The sequence below is a fragment of the Scyliorhinus canicula genome, chromosome 2 (assembly GCF_902713615.1).
Source record: "Scyliorhinus canicula chromosome 2, sScyCan1.1, whole genome shotgun sequence".
In the NCBI taxonomy this organism is placed as follows: Eukaryota; Metazoa; Chordata; class Chondrichthyes; order Carcharhiniformes; family Scyliorhinidae; genus Scyliorhinus; species Scyliorhinus canicula.
The window spans coordinates 62,583,637-62,596,789 of NC_052147.1; the positions used below are offsets into that span (position 1 = coordinate 62,583,637).

General features: G+C 47.7%; 1 protein-coding gene across 4 annotated transcripts in view; it reads right to left on the bottom strand.

Moving 5' to 3' along the window:
• The window catches only part of LOC119954523 (armadillo-like helical domain-containing protein 4), a 261,993-nt gene that overhangs the window by 168,599 nt on the left and 80,241 nt on the right, over nucleotides 1-13,153 (bottom strand). For 3 of the 4 annotated variants that reach the window (XM_038779837.1, XM_038779846.1, XM_038779823.1), the window contains exon 5: nucleotides 3,886-4,113. In XM_038779837.1, the coding sequence (XP_038635765.1) occupies nucleotides 3,886-4,113 (228 nt within the window). The remainder of the gene's footprint in view (nucleotides 1-3,885; nucleotides 4,114-13,153) is intronic. The other variant, XM_038779831.1, reaches the window with a different exon arrangement.

Here is a 13,153-nt window from a genome sequence, read left to right on the forward strand (position 1 = left end):
ACAAACTGACAGTGCAAACTCAAAGGTTGCCTATTAAACCACACTGCAGGCGAATCCATCAAATGTGATAAAGGTGATTAATTTGACATCAAACATAATAATTGCTTTAAATTAATCTCTCACTCAAGTGATGAACCTATAGTGCTTTTCATACAATTTGAGCTGGTCCCTGGAAAAGTTGGAGCATCTGATGGTGTATCCTCAGAAGGCCCTCCTCTGAGGAATCGTCTGTACTGGAGTGGAGGTAATTGTGGAGATCAGTGGGGGAGGGGTATAAATAGGTTTGCCAGAGAGACAGAGTGATGAAGAGCTGTACGAACTTGAACACTTTACAAGGTGCTCCCCTGACGGCCTCAGAAAAGCTGGTTGGATGACTGCTGTAGCTCATGTTGGGACACTCATATTGTTTGTGAGGATTTTTGGTGATGCTTGATTTTATAATGCGGCGTTTAAATTGAAGTATGCATATATCAGTGATATCATTAATTAAGCCAATAGGAAAGAGTTCAAAGAAGAGACAACAGATGGGACGTCTTGGAAAACCTGTTTATATAGGAAATCGTTTGACCTCAGGTAACGCCAAAACATTCAATGTTAGAGGAAATATTGGATGCGAGGAATCGGGGCGGGGGAACTGCGGGAGCTGTATGGACGACTACGAGAAGAGGCACGCTCCCCACTAGATGAGACATGGGAAAAATGGGAAGAACTCAGGATTGAAATAGGGTGGGGACTCTGGAAGCACTGCACAGAGCCAACTCCACCTCCACTTGCGCAAGGCTAAACTGAAAATGGTGCACAGAGCATACCGAACCAGAACCCAAATGAGCAGGTTCTTCTCGGAGGTGGAGGACAAGTGTGAACAGGGCCAAGGAGACCCGGTCAACTCAACTCACATGTTCTGGGGATGGCCCAGACTGGTCGGCGTACTGGACAGTCTTCTCTGAAGCAATGTCCAAGGTTGTGGGAGTGAGGGTGGAGCCAAGCTCGAAAGTGTCAGAACTATTTATGGGGAGGGGGGCTAATGCCTTTGTCTTTGCCTCTCTAATCGCCCGCCGAAGAATCCTAATCGTCTGGCGATCAGCAGCACCGCATAAAGCTGCAGACTGACTGACCGACCTGTCGGAATTCTTCCACCTTGAGAAAATCAAATTCAACATCCGAGAGTCAGAAGAGGACTTCCACAAGACATGGAAGCCTTTTACCAACATTTTCCAAGACCTGTTTGAAGCCAACAGCCAATAGAGCGAGTGGGGGGGGGGGGGCACATAGGGGCCACTAAGGCACCAAAGAATAGGAACAGGGAAGGCGAGGGATGGGAACAGATGGAATAGACAACATGGGCCAAGAACAAGGCCGCAAAAACAGGGCCCTACGGCAGAGACCAAAGGGTCCCAGGTCAGAACAGGGAGGGGTACCAATCCCCCCCCCCCCCCCCCCCATTCTAGCCAGCAAACAAACAGAACAAGAAGCAGTTAAATGGCATTGGGCTCTGCACAGATAAACAAGCAAAACCCGACCAAAATGTAAACAAATCAAGATGCCAAGGGAACACCTAAACTGGGAAGATTGGTACGGGGACGGGGGGGCACGACTGTTCACATGAAAATACACGATGATCTATTTCTGTAAAAACTGCAAAATCTCAATAATTTTTTTTAAATTAATGATGTATGCAGGCTGTTAACACAATGCAGGTATGCACAAGGATGACAGATTGCAAGAAGTTCCAACTGTAAGTGAACCTTTGCTGGGAGTCTTGAATTTTCAAATAAGGCATGATTTTAACTGTTAGATTCCTCTTTATTAATTGGTTGAGTAATTATACAAAATAAAGAACATGCAATACTTGCCCATTTCATAAATTATCCTTAATTCACAGCATTCTGCATTGCGTCCCAGGGCAAAACATCTTCTCTTCACAGCCTTGCAGACGCTTCTGTATTTTTCTTCTTAAAAATGGTGGACTCCAATTTCAGTTCTTGGTAGACTATCGTCCATCCAAGAGCAGAATCCATCAGCCAAAATTGACAATGACCCCTGATGGGCACAGATGAATAGCACTGTCGCAACTGGAATGAGTGTGAATGGCTGCTGGAATGCTACCTGGTGTTTCATTGTCAGACTTTAGGGAACTGGATAAGGTTTATGGTGCTGTCTGCCTGCTAATTATGTCAAACTGACTCGCGATCCCTTGCACTCAGGGACCTGGCAAATGTATTCTTGGATGGCCACCTGGATAGTATTGTACCGATTCTCAGCGCCTGCTTAAGCAGCTGGAATAAAAGGTAAATCTTGGTGACACACCTTCATTCAGCTCCCCTTTGGCCCACCATTCCTCTGAGACAAAGCTCATTTCTAAGGTCTGCATTAGATCTGCATGCGCCTTTTAAGTTACATCCTCCTCAAATGCTGCCTCACTTTCCTTTTCTCCACCTTGCCACGTTCCTCTTCCTCCTTCTCTTCTGGTAAAATAACAAACAATGGAAAATCCAAAGGGAAATCCATAATTCTAACAGAGCACCTTACAGGGCACGGGAGAGGGGGGTGATTCCAAGTGGAATCAAGCTATTGGAGACAAGGTCAATTCTGTTGAAGTGAAGGTTAAAATAAAATGCTTAAAAAGCTCTTAGCAACTGCTCGAAGTTGCTTCAGGGTCCAGAGTAAAGTATTTGTGCCAGTATTTATAACAAGTACATCTCTCTCACCTTGTTGCTAGTCACACTTGATGCAATGGGCCATAGGTTCTGGATGTTCCGGTGTTGGCTATCCTCATTGTAATATACTACAAGTATATCCATGCTATATGGCAAAGCACACAAAGTCTCCATGCCAAAACAAAAACGCCAGTCTAGCCATTATGGTGCAGAAATGGATCCCACCATAGTTTCATCACCAAAAATGCAATTATAGAACATAGAACATAGAACGATACAGTGCAGTACAGGCCCTTCGGCCCACGACATGGGAAGTCAAAAACTAAAGGCCATTTAACCTACACTATGCCATTATCATCTATATGCTTATCCAATAAACTTTTAAATGCCCTCAATGTTGGCGAGTTCACTACTGTTGCAGGTAGGGCATTCCACGGCCTCACCACTCTTTGCGTAAAAAACCTACCTCTGACCTCTGTCCTATATCTATTACCCCTCAATTTATGGCTATGTCCCCTCGTGCTAGCCACCTCCATCCGCGAGAGAAGGCTCTCACTGTCCACCCTATCTAACCCTAATTATGTTCAAATTAAGTAAGAAAATCACATTAAAACACATAATTTCAGAGCCAGTTTAAGATGGCACTTTCTTCCCACTGATAACTCACTAAAATGAATGATGGGAGGCAATTTCTTCCATTGCATTACCACTAACAAGACATAAGACGGGATTTTCTGGCCGTCCGCGCTGGCAGGATCTTACCATTCTGCTGACAGCGCACCCCGCCGCGGGGTTGTGCGGCGGTGATAGGTGTGTTCAATGGGGTACGATGGGGCCAGAAGATCCTGCCACCGGTCACTGGTGAGCTGCCCTCCACCGCTGCAGAACGCACTGTGGCAGGGGAGGAAAATCCCACCCATACACAGAATAAATTAAATATAGAAAAATATCTCACGAAGGGGTCAGGACTATCTCCGATGTCATTCAACTTATTTTCCAGGGCCTGCAGCACAATTGAGATTCATATGGATTGAAAATTAAGTTGATATTTATCCTTCATGCGGCGGAGAGACAGCTGAAATGAGAGCATTAATGCATAAGTTCCTAGTATTCTGTCATCATATTCAAAGGTCCTGCTGTTCATCTACTGATGTAACAGGTCTAATTTAATGCTGTTTAAAAACAGCACATGAAGACCATATGCAAATAAATAGTTATTTATTCTTACCCAGATTCTTAGTACCTTGATCATGCTGGTTCCACTGAAAGGAATCCGGAAGCTGATATGACATCTCCATCACTTTTGTCAAGTTTCTGTTATCTCTTATACGCCCGTCAGGTGTTATATATGGCAGTGAAGGCACCTCCGTGTCATAATCCATGCTGTCTTCATCCGAGTCACTTTCGTCATCTTCTTCCCCCTCCTCATCATCTTCATCATCTTCATCATCTTCCTCTACAAACAGACAAAACATAAAATAACTCAGTATTAAATGTACTCAAGTAAACGAACATTCAGCACGAGGACTCGTTTAAAATAAAAGGTTGTGAAGAAAGATTGCAGTGAATTGAAGTTTAAGAATAAAATGCATTAAAAAATGAACTCTGGATCTGAAATATACTTTGGAAGTTTGAACTCTTGGCCATAGACTCTTTCACAACTTCAACGAGAAGTTATCTAGTTGGGTTCAAGTGACAGAAAGCAACAACATAGCAGAACAAAACTAACAGCGTTGAGTTTCCCCAAATAGTAGAGACAATTAAACAACTGCATATTTAGCCCATCTTGAGCTATTATCCCTTATAATTCCATTCTTCTGGCATTTCCAATATAATTTTATATTCTTTGTTTTCAAGTACTTACTATACAATTTCATGTTAAATGAATTCACTGAGCAGATTATTATTCTAATGTGCCCACCCACTGCTATTCTAATGAATGGCCTAAGTCAATGCTCCTTTATTACTGGTATACTAAGCGGTGGAAAAATATCTGCTGTTACTTATAGTCTTGAAACTTTTCAGAATTTTCTACATACATAACGTTCTCTGTAATTGATAATGTAACTTACACTGCTCTGGCTTTTACTGATCCGCGATAGGGAAGAATGGCAAATTTAAACACAGTGGGCGAGATTCTCTGGCCTCTCCATGGCGTGTTTCTCGGCAGCGGGCAGCGGGAAACAGCCTGCCGTTAGCCGCCGGCAGGATCTTCTGGTCCCACCGCTGTCCATGGGATTTTCCACTGAATCCATCCCACACATTGGGAAACCTGCGGCAAGGGTGCGCCGTCGGCAGGATCGAGTGTTCCCGCCAGTGTGAAGAGCCAGAAGAGCTTGCATATTTACAGGGATATGCCTGTCCACACTTGGAGAAAGTTGGAGTTTTATGATTTTAAAAAAAATTATTTTATGTTACAAGGTTTGTGTTATAATCCCCACGAAGATCATGGGGAAACAATCATTGTACTCCCTGTGGGACTTGTGGAATACCAGCTCCCTAGGTACGGGGGCGGAGGCCAACCACCTGGGGCTTGACAAAAGTAGACCCAACTGGGAGTAAGATGCTGTGCTGTAAGCATGTAATTGTAAATATGTAAATTAATTCATCTTTATTACCAACAGCTTCCTTGTGAGTTACTATATTGGTAACGAGGATTTAAAAGCCCCCGCATTTTCCCGTAGATTTGCCGAGCCATCGGAAGTGCGTATTGAGTACGGTACGCCGTATCGTTTAAAATGTCATTGTTCAGTAAATTGGATGCCATTGATGCGGGGCTGGAGGATTGGAATCAGTATGCAGACCTCATGCGATATTTCTCCCAGACATTGAAATCTCAAAGGTTTGACCTACCCGGCTGCACCGGATTCCAGGTCATTCAATGAACTCGTGGCAATGGTTTCAGACCGCTACGACCACGAAACCGTCTATGATAATGCAACGGTACCAGTTTAACACGGCGATACGCCCCACTGGTGAGTCAGCTACGGACTTTTTAAACTCGCTTACGGCAGTCGGCTGAGCACTGAGCGTTTGGGCCATCCCTCTCAGAAATGTTAAGGGACAGACTAGTGTATGGTATCAACTGAAGCTGTTAGCAGAACCTACGCTGGATTTAAAGCGTGCCACTGAACTTTCCCTATCGCGAACAAGTGGAGAAGGGTGTGCAGGAACTACAAGGTTCTGATTATTATGTGTTCTGTGCACAGCTTGGGTCGCCCTTCCGTTAGGACTATATAACAGACACGGTACAGTGCACGTCCGGCCAGAATTCCTCCAGTGGAGCAGCTCCCGAGGCCGGTTCGTGGCGGAGTTCGGTTTGCAGGCGCTGCTGCAGTCCAGTGGGATACCTCAGCCAAGGAGGACTGTGAGAGCTGACCGCCTCACTGCCATTGTGGTCGAAGGTCCCATGAAGGTCAGGGCCGTCTGGAGCTGCCCAGGGCAGTAGCAGTGGTCGTCCTGGATGACAACAACGACTGCTTAGTGCAGTTGAACTGTGTTTCGACTCCAAGTGTCGCACCGATTCCGATTACGTTAAAGGTTAATGAACACCCAGTACCAATGGAGATGGATACGGGGGCTGCTAGACCTTCACGCCTTTCGATGGCCTAGTACAGAAATCATACCACTCACCTTGCGAGATACCAAGGCTCGATTGGCCAGCTATACGGGGGAATGATTGAAAACTGTGGGGACCACCGTGATGTCGGTGGTGTATGGACAGCAGGCGATCCCCTGCCCCGAGTGGTTGTAAAAGGTCCGGGTTCCGGCAATCTTTAAAATTTGTTGAATAAATATTCAGAGGTTTTTCAGGAAGGTCTGGGCAGGATTAAGGCTGCCACTAACAACATGTATGTCGATCTCACTGCTCAGCCCAGTACCTCCGAGCAAGGCCGGTTCCGTATGCGCTACTTCTTAGGTGGACGCAGAACTACAACGGTTGCAAGATCTAGGAGTCATCCGACCCATACAGTTTGAGGAATAGGCTGCGTCGATGGTGCCAGTGATAAAACCGTCCGCCTGTGTGGGGGCTCCAAGCTTACCGTAAACGGGGCTTCGCGATTGGACTACTACCCAATGCCCTGGGTCAAGGATCCATATGCTTGGCTGGCCAGGGGGGCTGTTCGTTTACAAAGCTTGATATGAGCCACACGTACCTACAGGTGGAGCTTGACCCAGAGTCTAGAAAATTTGCCAAAATAAATACACATCGAGAATTGCTTGAATACACCAGCCTTCCATTTGGAATTTCGTCAGCCCTCTCGATAAACAGAGAGAGATGGAGAACATCTTACAGGACTTGCCAAAAGTGTCCGTTTACTTAGATGACATTCTGATTAACGGTTCCATGGAGCAGGAGCACTTGGTAAATCTCCAGGAGGTACTCCGCCGCTTTGCCCATGTGAGCGCTCGACTAAAACAAAGTAAATGTGTTTCCGTACCAAAGCAGTTACCTACCTTGGATACAGCGTGGATAGTGATGGGCTGCACCCAGTTGAGGATGAAGTCCGGGGCTACTATTGAGAAGCTCAGGAGAGCTTTTTGTACCCACGGGCTTCCGGAGGTGTTGGTTACAAACAATGGAACTCCATTGACTAGTGAGGAGTTTCCCATATTTATGTGGCTGGCGCAATGGTATTTGGCACATCCGCACCGTGCCATATCATCCTTCGTCTAATGGACTGACAGAGAGAGTGGTCCAAACTTTTAAACAAGATTTTAAAAAGTAGTCGGTCGGGTCTATGGACATGCGGATGGCGTGCTTCATATTCAATTAATGCACAATGCCGCATGTGACCACAGGGATTTCTCCAGTAGAGCACTTGGTGGGACGACGGCTCTGGACTCGGTTCAGTCTTACACTTCCAAACACTGGGGCAACGGTCGAGCGTCATCAGGAGTCACAGAAGAATCACTGCTGCTCCGGGACGCTGGGGCGAACGTTTCGTGCTGGAGACACCGTTTATACACAGAATTATGGCGATGGCGGGTGTGCTGTGACTCCCAGGACTGGTACTGGACCTTTCTAGCCCGGTCTTGTATAGAGTTCAAGCCCAGGGAAAGACTCTTAAGAAGCATGACGACTATTTGACCAGGCATGAAGTCACCTGTCGAGACATCCATTGGCGATAGTACTGCTGTCGCTACAATATTAGCCACCCTTTCGGTCCTTCAGTTGAGGGCCCAGCCATACGGGTTATCACATAGCAAGAGTGCTCCAACTCGGATTCCAATATGGATGAGGAGGTATCCGCGCCGGCAGATACCTCTGGCACCGAGGCTCCTATGGTTCCCCTTCAGCGGCCCACCAGGAAACGCTGTGCAGCGATGTGTTACACTCAACCCGACGCAGATCCACCACAAGTGAATGCTGAGTCGCAGGCTAAGCGACACAAAAGGCCTCTGCCAATGGCAGTGGATGGGGGACTTTTGGACACTGGGGTATTACAACGCCTACGAGGACCATGGGGAAACAATCATTGAGCTCACTGTGGAATAGGAGCTCCCTAGGTAGGGGACGGAGACCACTTGGGACTCATTTAGGCAGGGGATAAAAGCAGGCCCAACTCAGGGCCTGGTCAGACCTATTCTCCCAGCAAGGTCTGCACTGGGAGTGAGATCATTTGTTAAGTATGTAATTGTAAATATGTAAATAAATTCACCCTCATTAACGATAACTTCCTTATGAGTTATTATAGTTTGTAATAATGGGTGCGATTTAATGGCGGTGTTGCACCCAGCACGGATCCGGGCACGCCGGTTAAATAGCGGGAGAGGCCAAAATGGGGATCTGAGTGAAAATCTTTTGCAATCTAACTGGCCCACTCCTGGTGGCGGGTTCCAGCTCCCAACCAGACATGGCAAGGTGACCAATTAGGACCAAGTTCTGTAAGATTAGCAAGGTACAAGTCCAATCTAAAGGCTTCCTGGGAACTAACAGGCTCCCTAGCGAGTGATCAGACGGGTGGTGTTTAGCACTCCTTTTTAAAAGCAGGCGCAATGGCTGCTGAGGGGAGCTGAAGAGGTGAGTAGCCATTTCCATTGGCGGCGGGGCGGGCGGGGGGGGGGGCTGGGCGTCATAGGTCAGGGGTCACCCCAGGGCTGGGGTGGCGAGGGTCATGGCATCTGCGGGACCTACAAACCACCCCTGACATTGTGCATACCCATAACAGGGGCAACTACAGCTTCTGCCTGTCTGTCCTACAATCACTTCCAAGGTAGAGTCCTGTTCTTGGTTATATGCTGACGGTCACTGTAACTCCTTTGACCGTGAGCAGCCTCTAGCTGCACAACTGAAGGATACTGCTAATAAGGTATTCCCATTGTTAGTTATGGGAGCACTTTCCAGCTCATGTGGCTGTGTAGAATGTGCCTGCTGACTAATCCTGCTTTGGTTGGACAGTGCCTGCAGGCCTAGTATTTGTTTGCTGCTGCCTCTTTTGCTTCTGTGGCCGGGATTCAAGCAAGGGGAGGATTGGCTGGCCTACTACATGTCTGAAGAAGGGGAAGAAGTGCTCTATCACTCCTCTGCTATGCTCTGTGTTAGTGTAGCTTTCAGGTAATGATTGTTCCTGTCTGGAGAGTCTGCTGCTAGGAGCTGCCAGAGGGCCAGAGAGATGAGCGACTCAGCTGCTGTTGGAAGCTGTGTCTGCTTGTTGTCGACTCTTTTGCTTCTGTTGCCTGGAGTGAGGAAGATGAAAGGGTAAGGTGTAACCATTGCCAGTGCTGGCAAAGGGTAAGGGTGGCAGCTGATCCAACAGATCAACTTGCTGCAGGTACGAAGACCTGCTCTTGCATCTTGCTAGTGCCTTTGTTGTACTGCTGACTGTTCAATGTTTCATGTTTGAAAGTGTGTGTTTCCTTGCTACCACCTCTTTTACTTCTGTGGCCTGGACGAAGGATTGGGTGGAGTTGGTGACCAGAAGCCAGTACTACAGGAGAAATACTACTGGCGGCTCGCTTCAACTGACCAATTTGAAGGTTGTGAAGAAATGTCTTTGTAGATTGCTTGTGGCTTTATTGTACTGGTGACTGTTTGCTGTTTCAGGCTTGGGAGCCGTGCAAATTGCAGCTCTCTTTTTGTGCTGTTGCTTGTTTATGTTTAATGTTGATAAATCATGAGCCTCCTATTGTACTGTTTACCCCTCTTTGCTGCAATCCCTTTTGCGCCTGTGGCCTGCAGTCTGGAGCCACTGCCAGTGCTGGAGAGGGGGAGGGTGTGCTCTCTCACCTCCACCATGCTCTGTGTCAATGTGACCTTTCTGGTGTATTGTTCTGCACACCCCTGAATGACTTTCTACTAATGCGGGACGACTGCTGGAGGGGCTGTGGAAGTGGGGGCGAGTTTTGTGCTATTGACTCTTTACAGTTTGATGACTGGAGGCCGTGCATTTGTCAGCTGCAGCCCCTTTTGGCTAAGGCCTGGAGCCGGAAAGGGGGTGCTCTCTCGCTCTTCCGCCATGCTCTGCATCAGTGTGATTTTCCAATATATTTTTGCGTTATGCCCAGACGACTTTCCACTGATCCGGATGTGCTGCTGGGAGCTGCAGGAGAGGGAGAGAGAGGCAAGTTTGTTCAGATGCTGGCAACTTCATTGTACTTAATTGCCTGTTTGCTGTTTAATGTCACTGTTCAGTAGTTTCTTTTGTACAAAGGTATTGTTGACTCTTTAGTAAACAAAATATTCTCAAGTGCATTCTCGTGGGTACACATGCAATGTCTCAGATGACTATTATTGCCTAGCATTCCAATCAAACTCTGAGGCGTTTTGCCTGAATCCTGGAGGCATCAGCCCCACCACTTCCCACTCCCAAACTCCACCCCCCCCATTCACCCCTTCCCCATTTTGACCATACCAACCCCCGTACTCCTTCTTACCACCTATTTACCTCCTTCCGCTACCCTCCCCATTCCCCGACTCTCTTCCCCCCCCCCGCCCGCCTCCCCAACTACCATGTTCCATCCTCCCAAAGTCCATGTAACATCACCCCAGGGTGATGGGCCTGTGTCGGCACTGTCAGTGGGTCAATATACAAGACAGGAGAGTGATGATAACCGCTGTGAGGTCAGCTCTGGTGCTGTTCAGTTTATGCCAAAGACTGACGCCTTTCTTTCTCCTGACAGCATGCTTATACCCATCACCTGAACATTGAGTGCTCCTGATGAAGAACCACTGTGCCGGGGTTGGTGGTGGTCTATGGCAGGTAGTCTATGCCTGGTGGCTGCCAAGGTGTGCTGGGGCACATCTGCAGTGATCAGATATGAGGAGGGTGTGAGATGCCAGCCACTGACCTGTTGGGGGGGACAGGAGATTAGCAGGCGGAACTGGAGCCAGGGATCGAGTGTTAACTTACCCTTGCGGCCCCGTGGAGGTCGTTGGTCTTCTTCTTGTACTGTACAGTGGTCCTCCTGAACAGGCTGCCCAAACTGCCCAGTCGACAGTGGCGGCTCTGCTGCTGGTCCTCCAACCCCCTCGGGGGACTATGATCTCGCCTCCACAGCATCCAGAAGTCCAGTCGGTCAGCATCCCCGAAGCGTGGAGCAGATCTGCATGGTGCCATGCCTGTATGCTGATTGGAAGGGAGTTCGAAGGGAGCGTTTAAAAGCAGCTCCCCCTTGTTAGCGGGGACCTGTCGGATGCAAGTCAGCCGAATCAGTTGGCGGGACAGCCAGTACCGGCGTGAAGATCGTAGGGGATAATTTTCAGCACCAAGTGCCATTAAATACGGACCACTGTCTAGTTGGGTCTGCCACTGGCAAACATCCAGGAAGTCGCGCCCGATATGACACTTAGAACTTTTTCCATTAAATCGCAATCATTAGAACGGGATTCAAACAGCATTATTGATAACTCCCCTTGAAATGTCACCAGATATATAGGGTGCAAAATACCGGCCTAATGCCGCCGATACCGGGGCACAATGCAACTGGTGGATCCTGGGACAAGACTCCCCCGGGATTTCTGACGGCCATTATATCTAGCGAGATCTAACCAGATCTCACAGGACGTCACGTTCTGTGTGCCCACCCATTGTGGGTGGGATTCAGTCTCGCATGGCTAAGATCCAACAGCGACCCGGCATCTATCCACCTCGCTGAGTAGACCAATTCCAGGCACCGTTTCGTACTGGTCCCCACCAACGGGGACCAAGCTGAACAGTACCTGGGGGGTATCCCAGGCAATCGGAGTCCTCCGGATGGTCCTAGGTTGCACTGCTAGGCTGGCGGGGGCACTGCCAGGGTGCCAGGCTGGCATTTTGCCCATGATGGGATCAGGGGTGGGGGTGAACTGCCCATGTGAGGTGGGGTGCGGGAGTGAGGGCATTGATGATCCCCTTCTACGCGGGTTGGAGTGTTGGGGTGGTCTGGGATTTGCAACAGGGGTAGATCGATCAGGACACCATTTAAAAATGATATCCCAATCTCTTCCTGCACAGAGCAGACCTCTATGCAGGAAATCAAACTGTGTGCTGCCTCGGGGAGAGCATTCCTCGCTGGGGCACTAAAAAAAAAGAATGCCCATAGATAGCGGGGATGTTGCCAGCACTTGACCCCACTAATCCCACCCAGAAAGGATTCTATTTTATTTTGGTTAGATCGCACCCAAATTACTCACAGTAATTACTGATAAGATGCAAGATATTTACACAAATGAATGAAATATAACTCTGTCATAAAGAAATAGAAGGTAGTGATGCCTCAATAATACATAAGTCACTATTCTATTTTCAAAAAGCACTCAGACATTGCACATAGTTCTCGTCCATAATCAGTTAATGAATACAAAAAAACTTTTTTTTGTATGTAAGACAGCAACAAAATCGAGATATGTTCAAAATTCATTCCACAGAGCTACATAATGGCAGAACGTGCAATTTGTGACATGTTAAAACGGCAACCTAACAGGAAAAGAGGGGATAATTTTAACTCCCAAAAATGTGTGGGTGGGTTGGGTAAAATCGCAAACCTGACACCAACCCAGTTCTAACCCACTTTCTTCTGGGTTTAACAGAGGCACTCCCAGGAGTGGTTAGCTATTTAAATATTATCATAAAGCTGGAAGACTCACAGCTAACTTATCTTCAGGTTTCACTGCTGTCAGTGGGGTTTCCCAGGCCCTGGAAAGCCAGTAGCTCAGATAAGGTGAAGACAGTTACAGGGAAAGGTTAAGTGCCTTTAATGCACAATTTGAGTGCTAGGAGAAGAAGCAATGTTCCCTCCTGACCCCTCACTTCCATTAGTTGCTGAAAGCTCCTCCCCTGTAATTGCAGCCTGTTTCAAGTGTCCCTGCCCAACTGGAAGCCAAGCCTACTAATCAAATTGCCTGCTGAGCAAATTGGCATGAAGAAAGTAAAATCAAAAAGTTGATTGCCTGATTGAAAGTTTGGTGTGGCAGAAATGGGCTTTGATTCATGGACTACTGGCACCAGTACTGGGAAAGAGGAAGCTGTTAGAATGGCCTTCACATAAGCCCCGCTGGGACCAGTCTCCTGGTG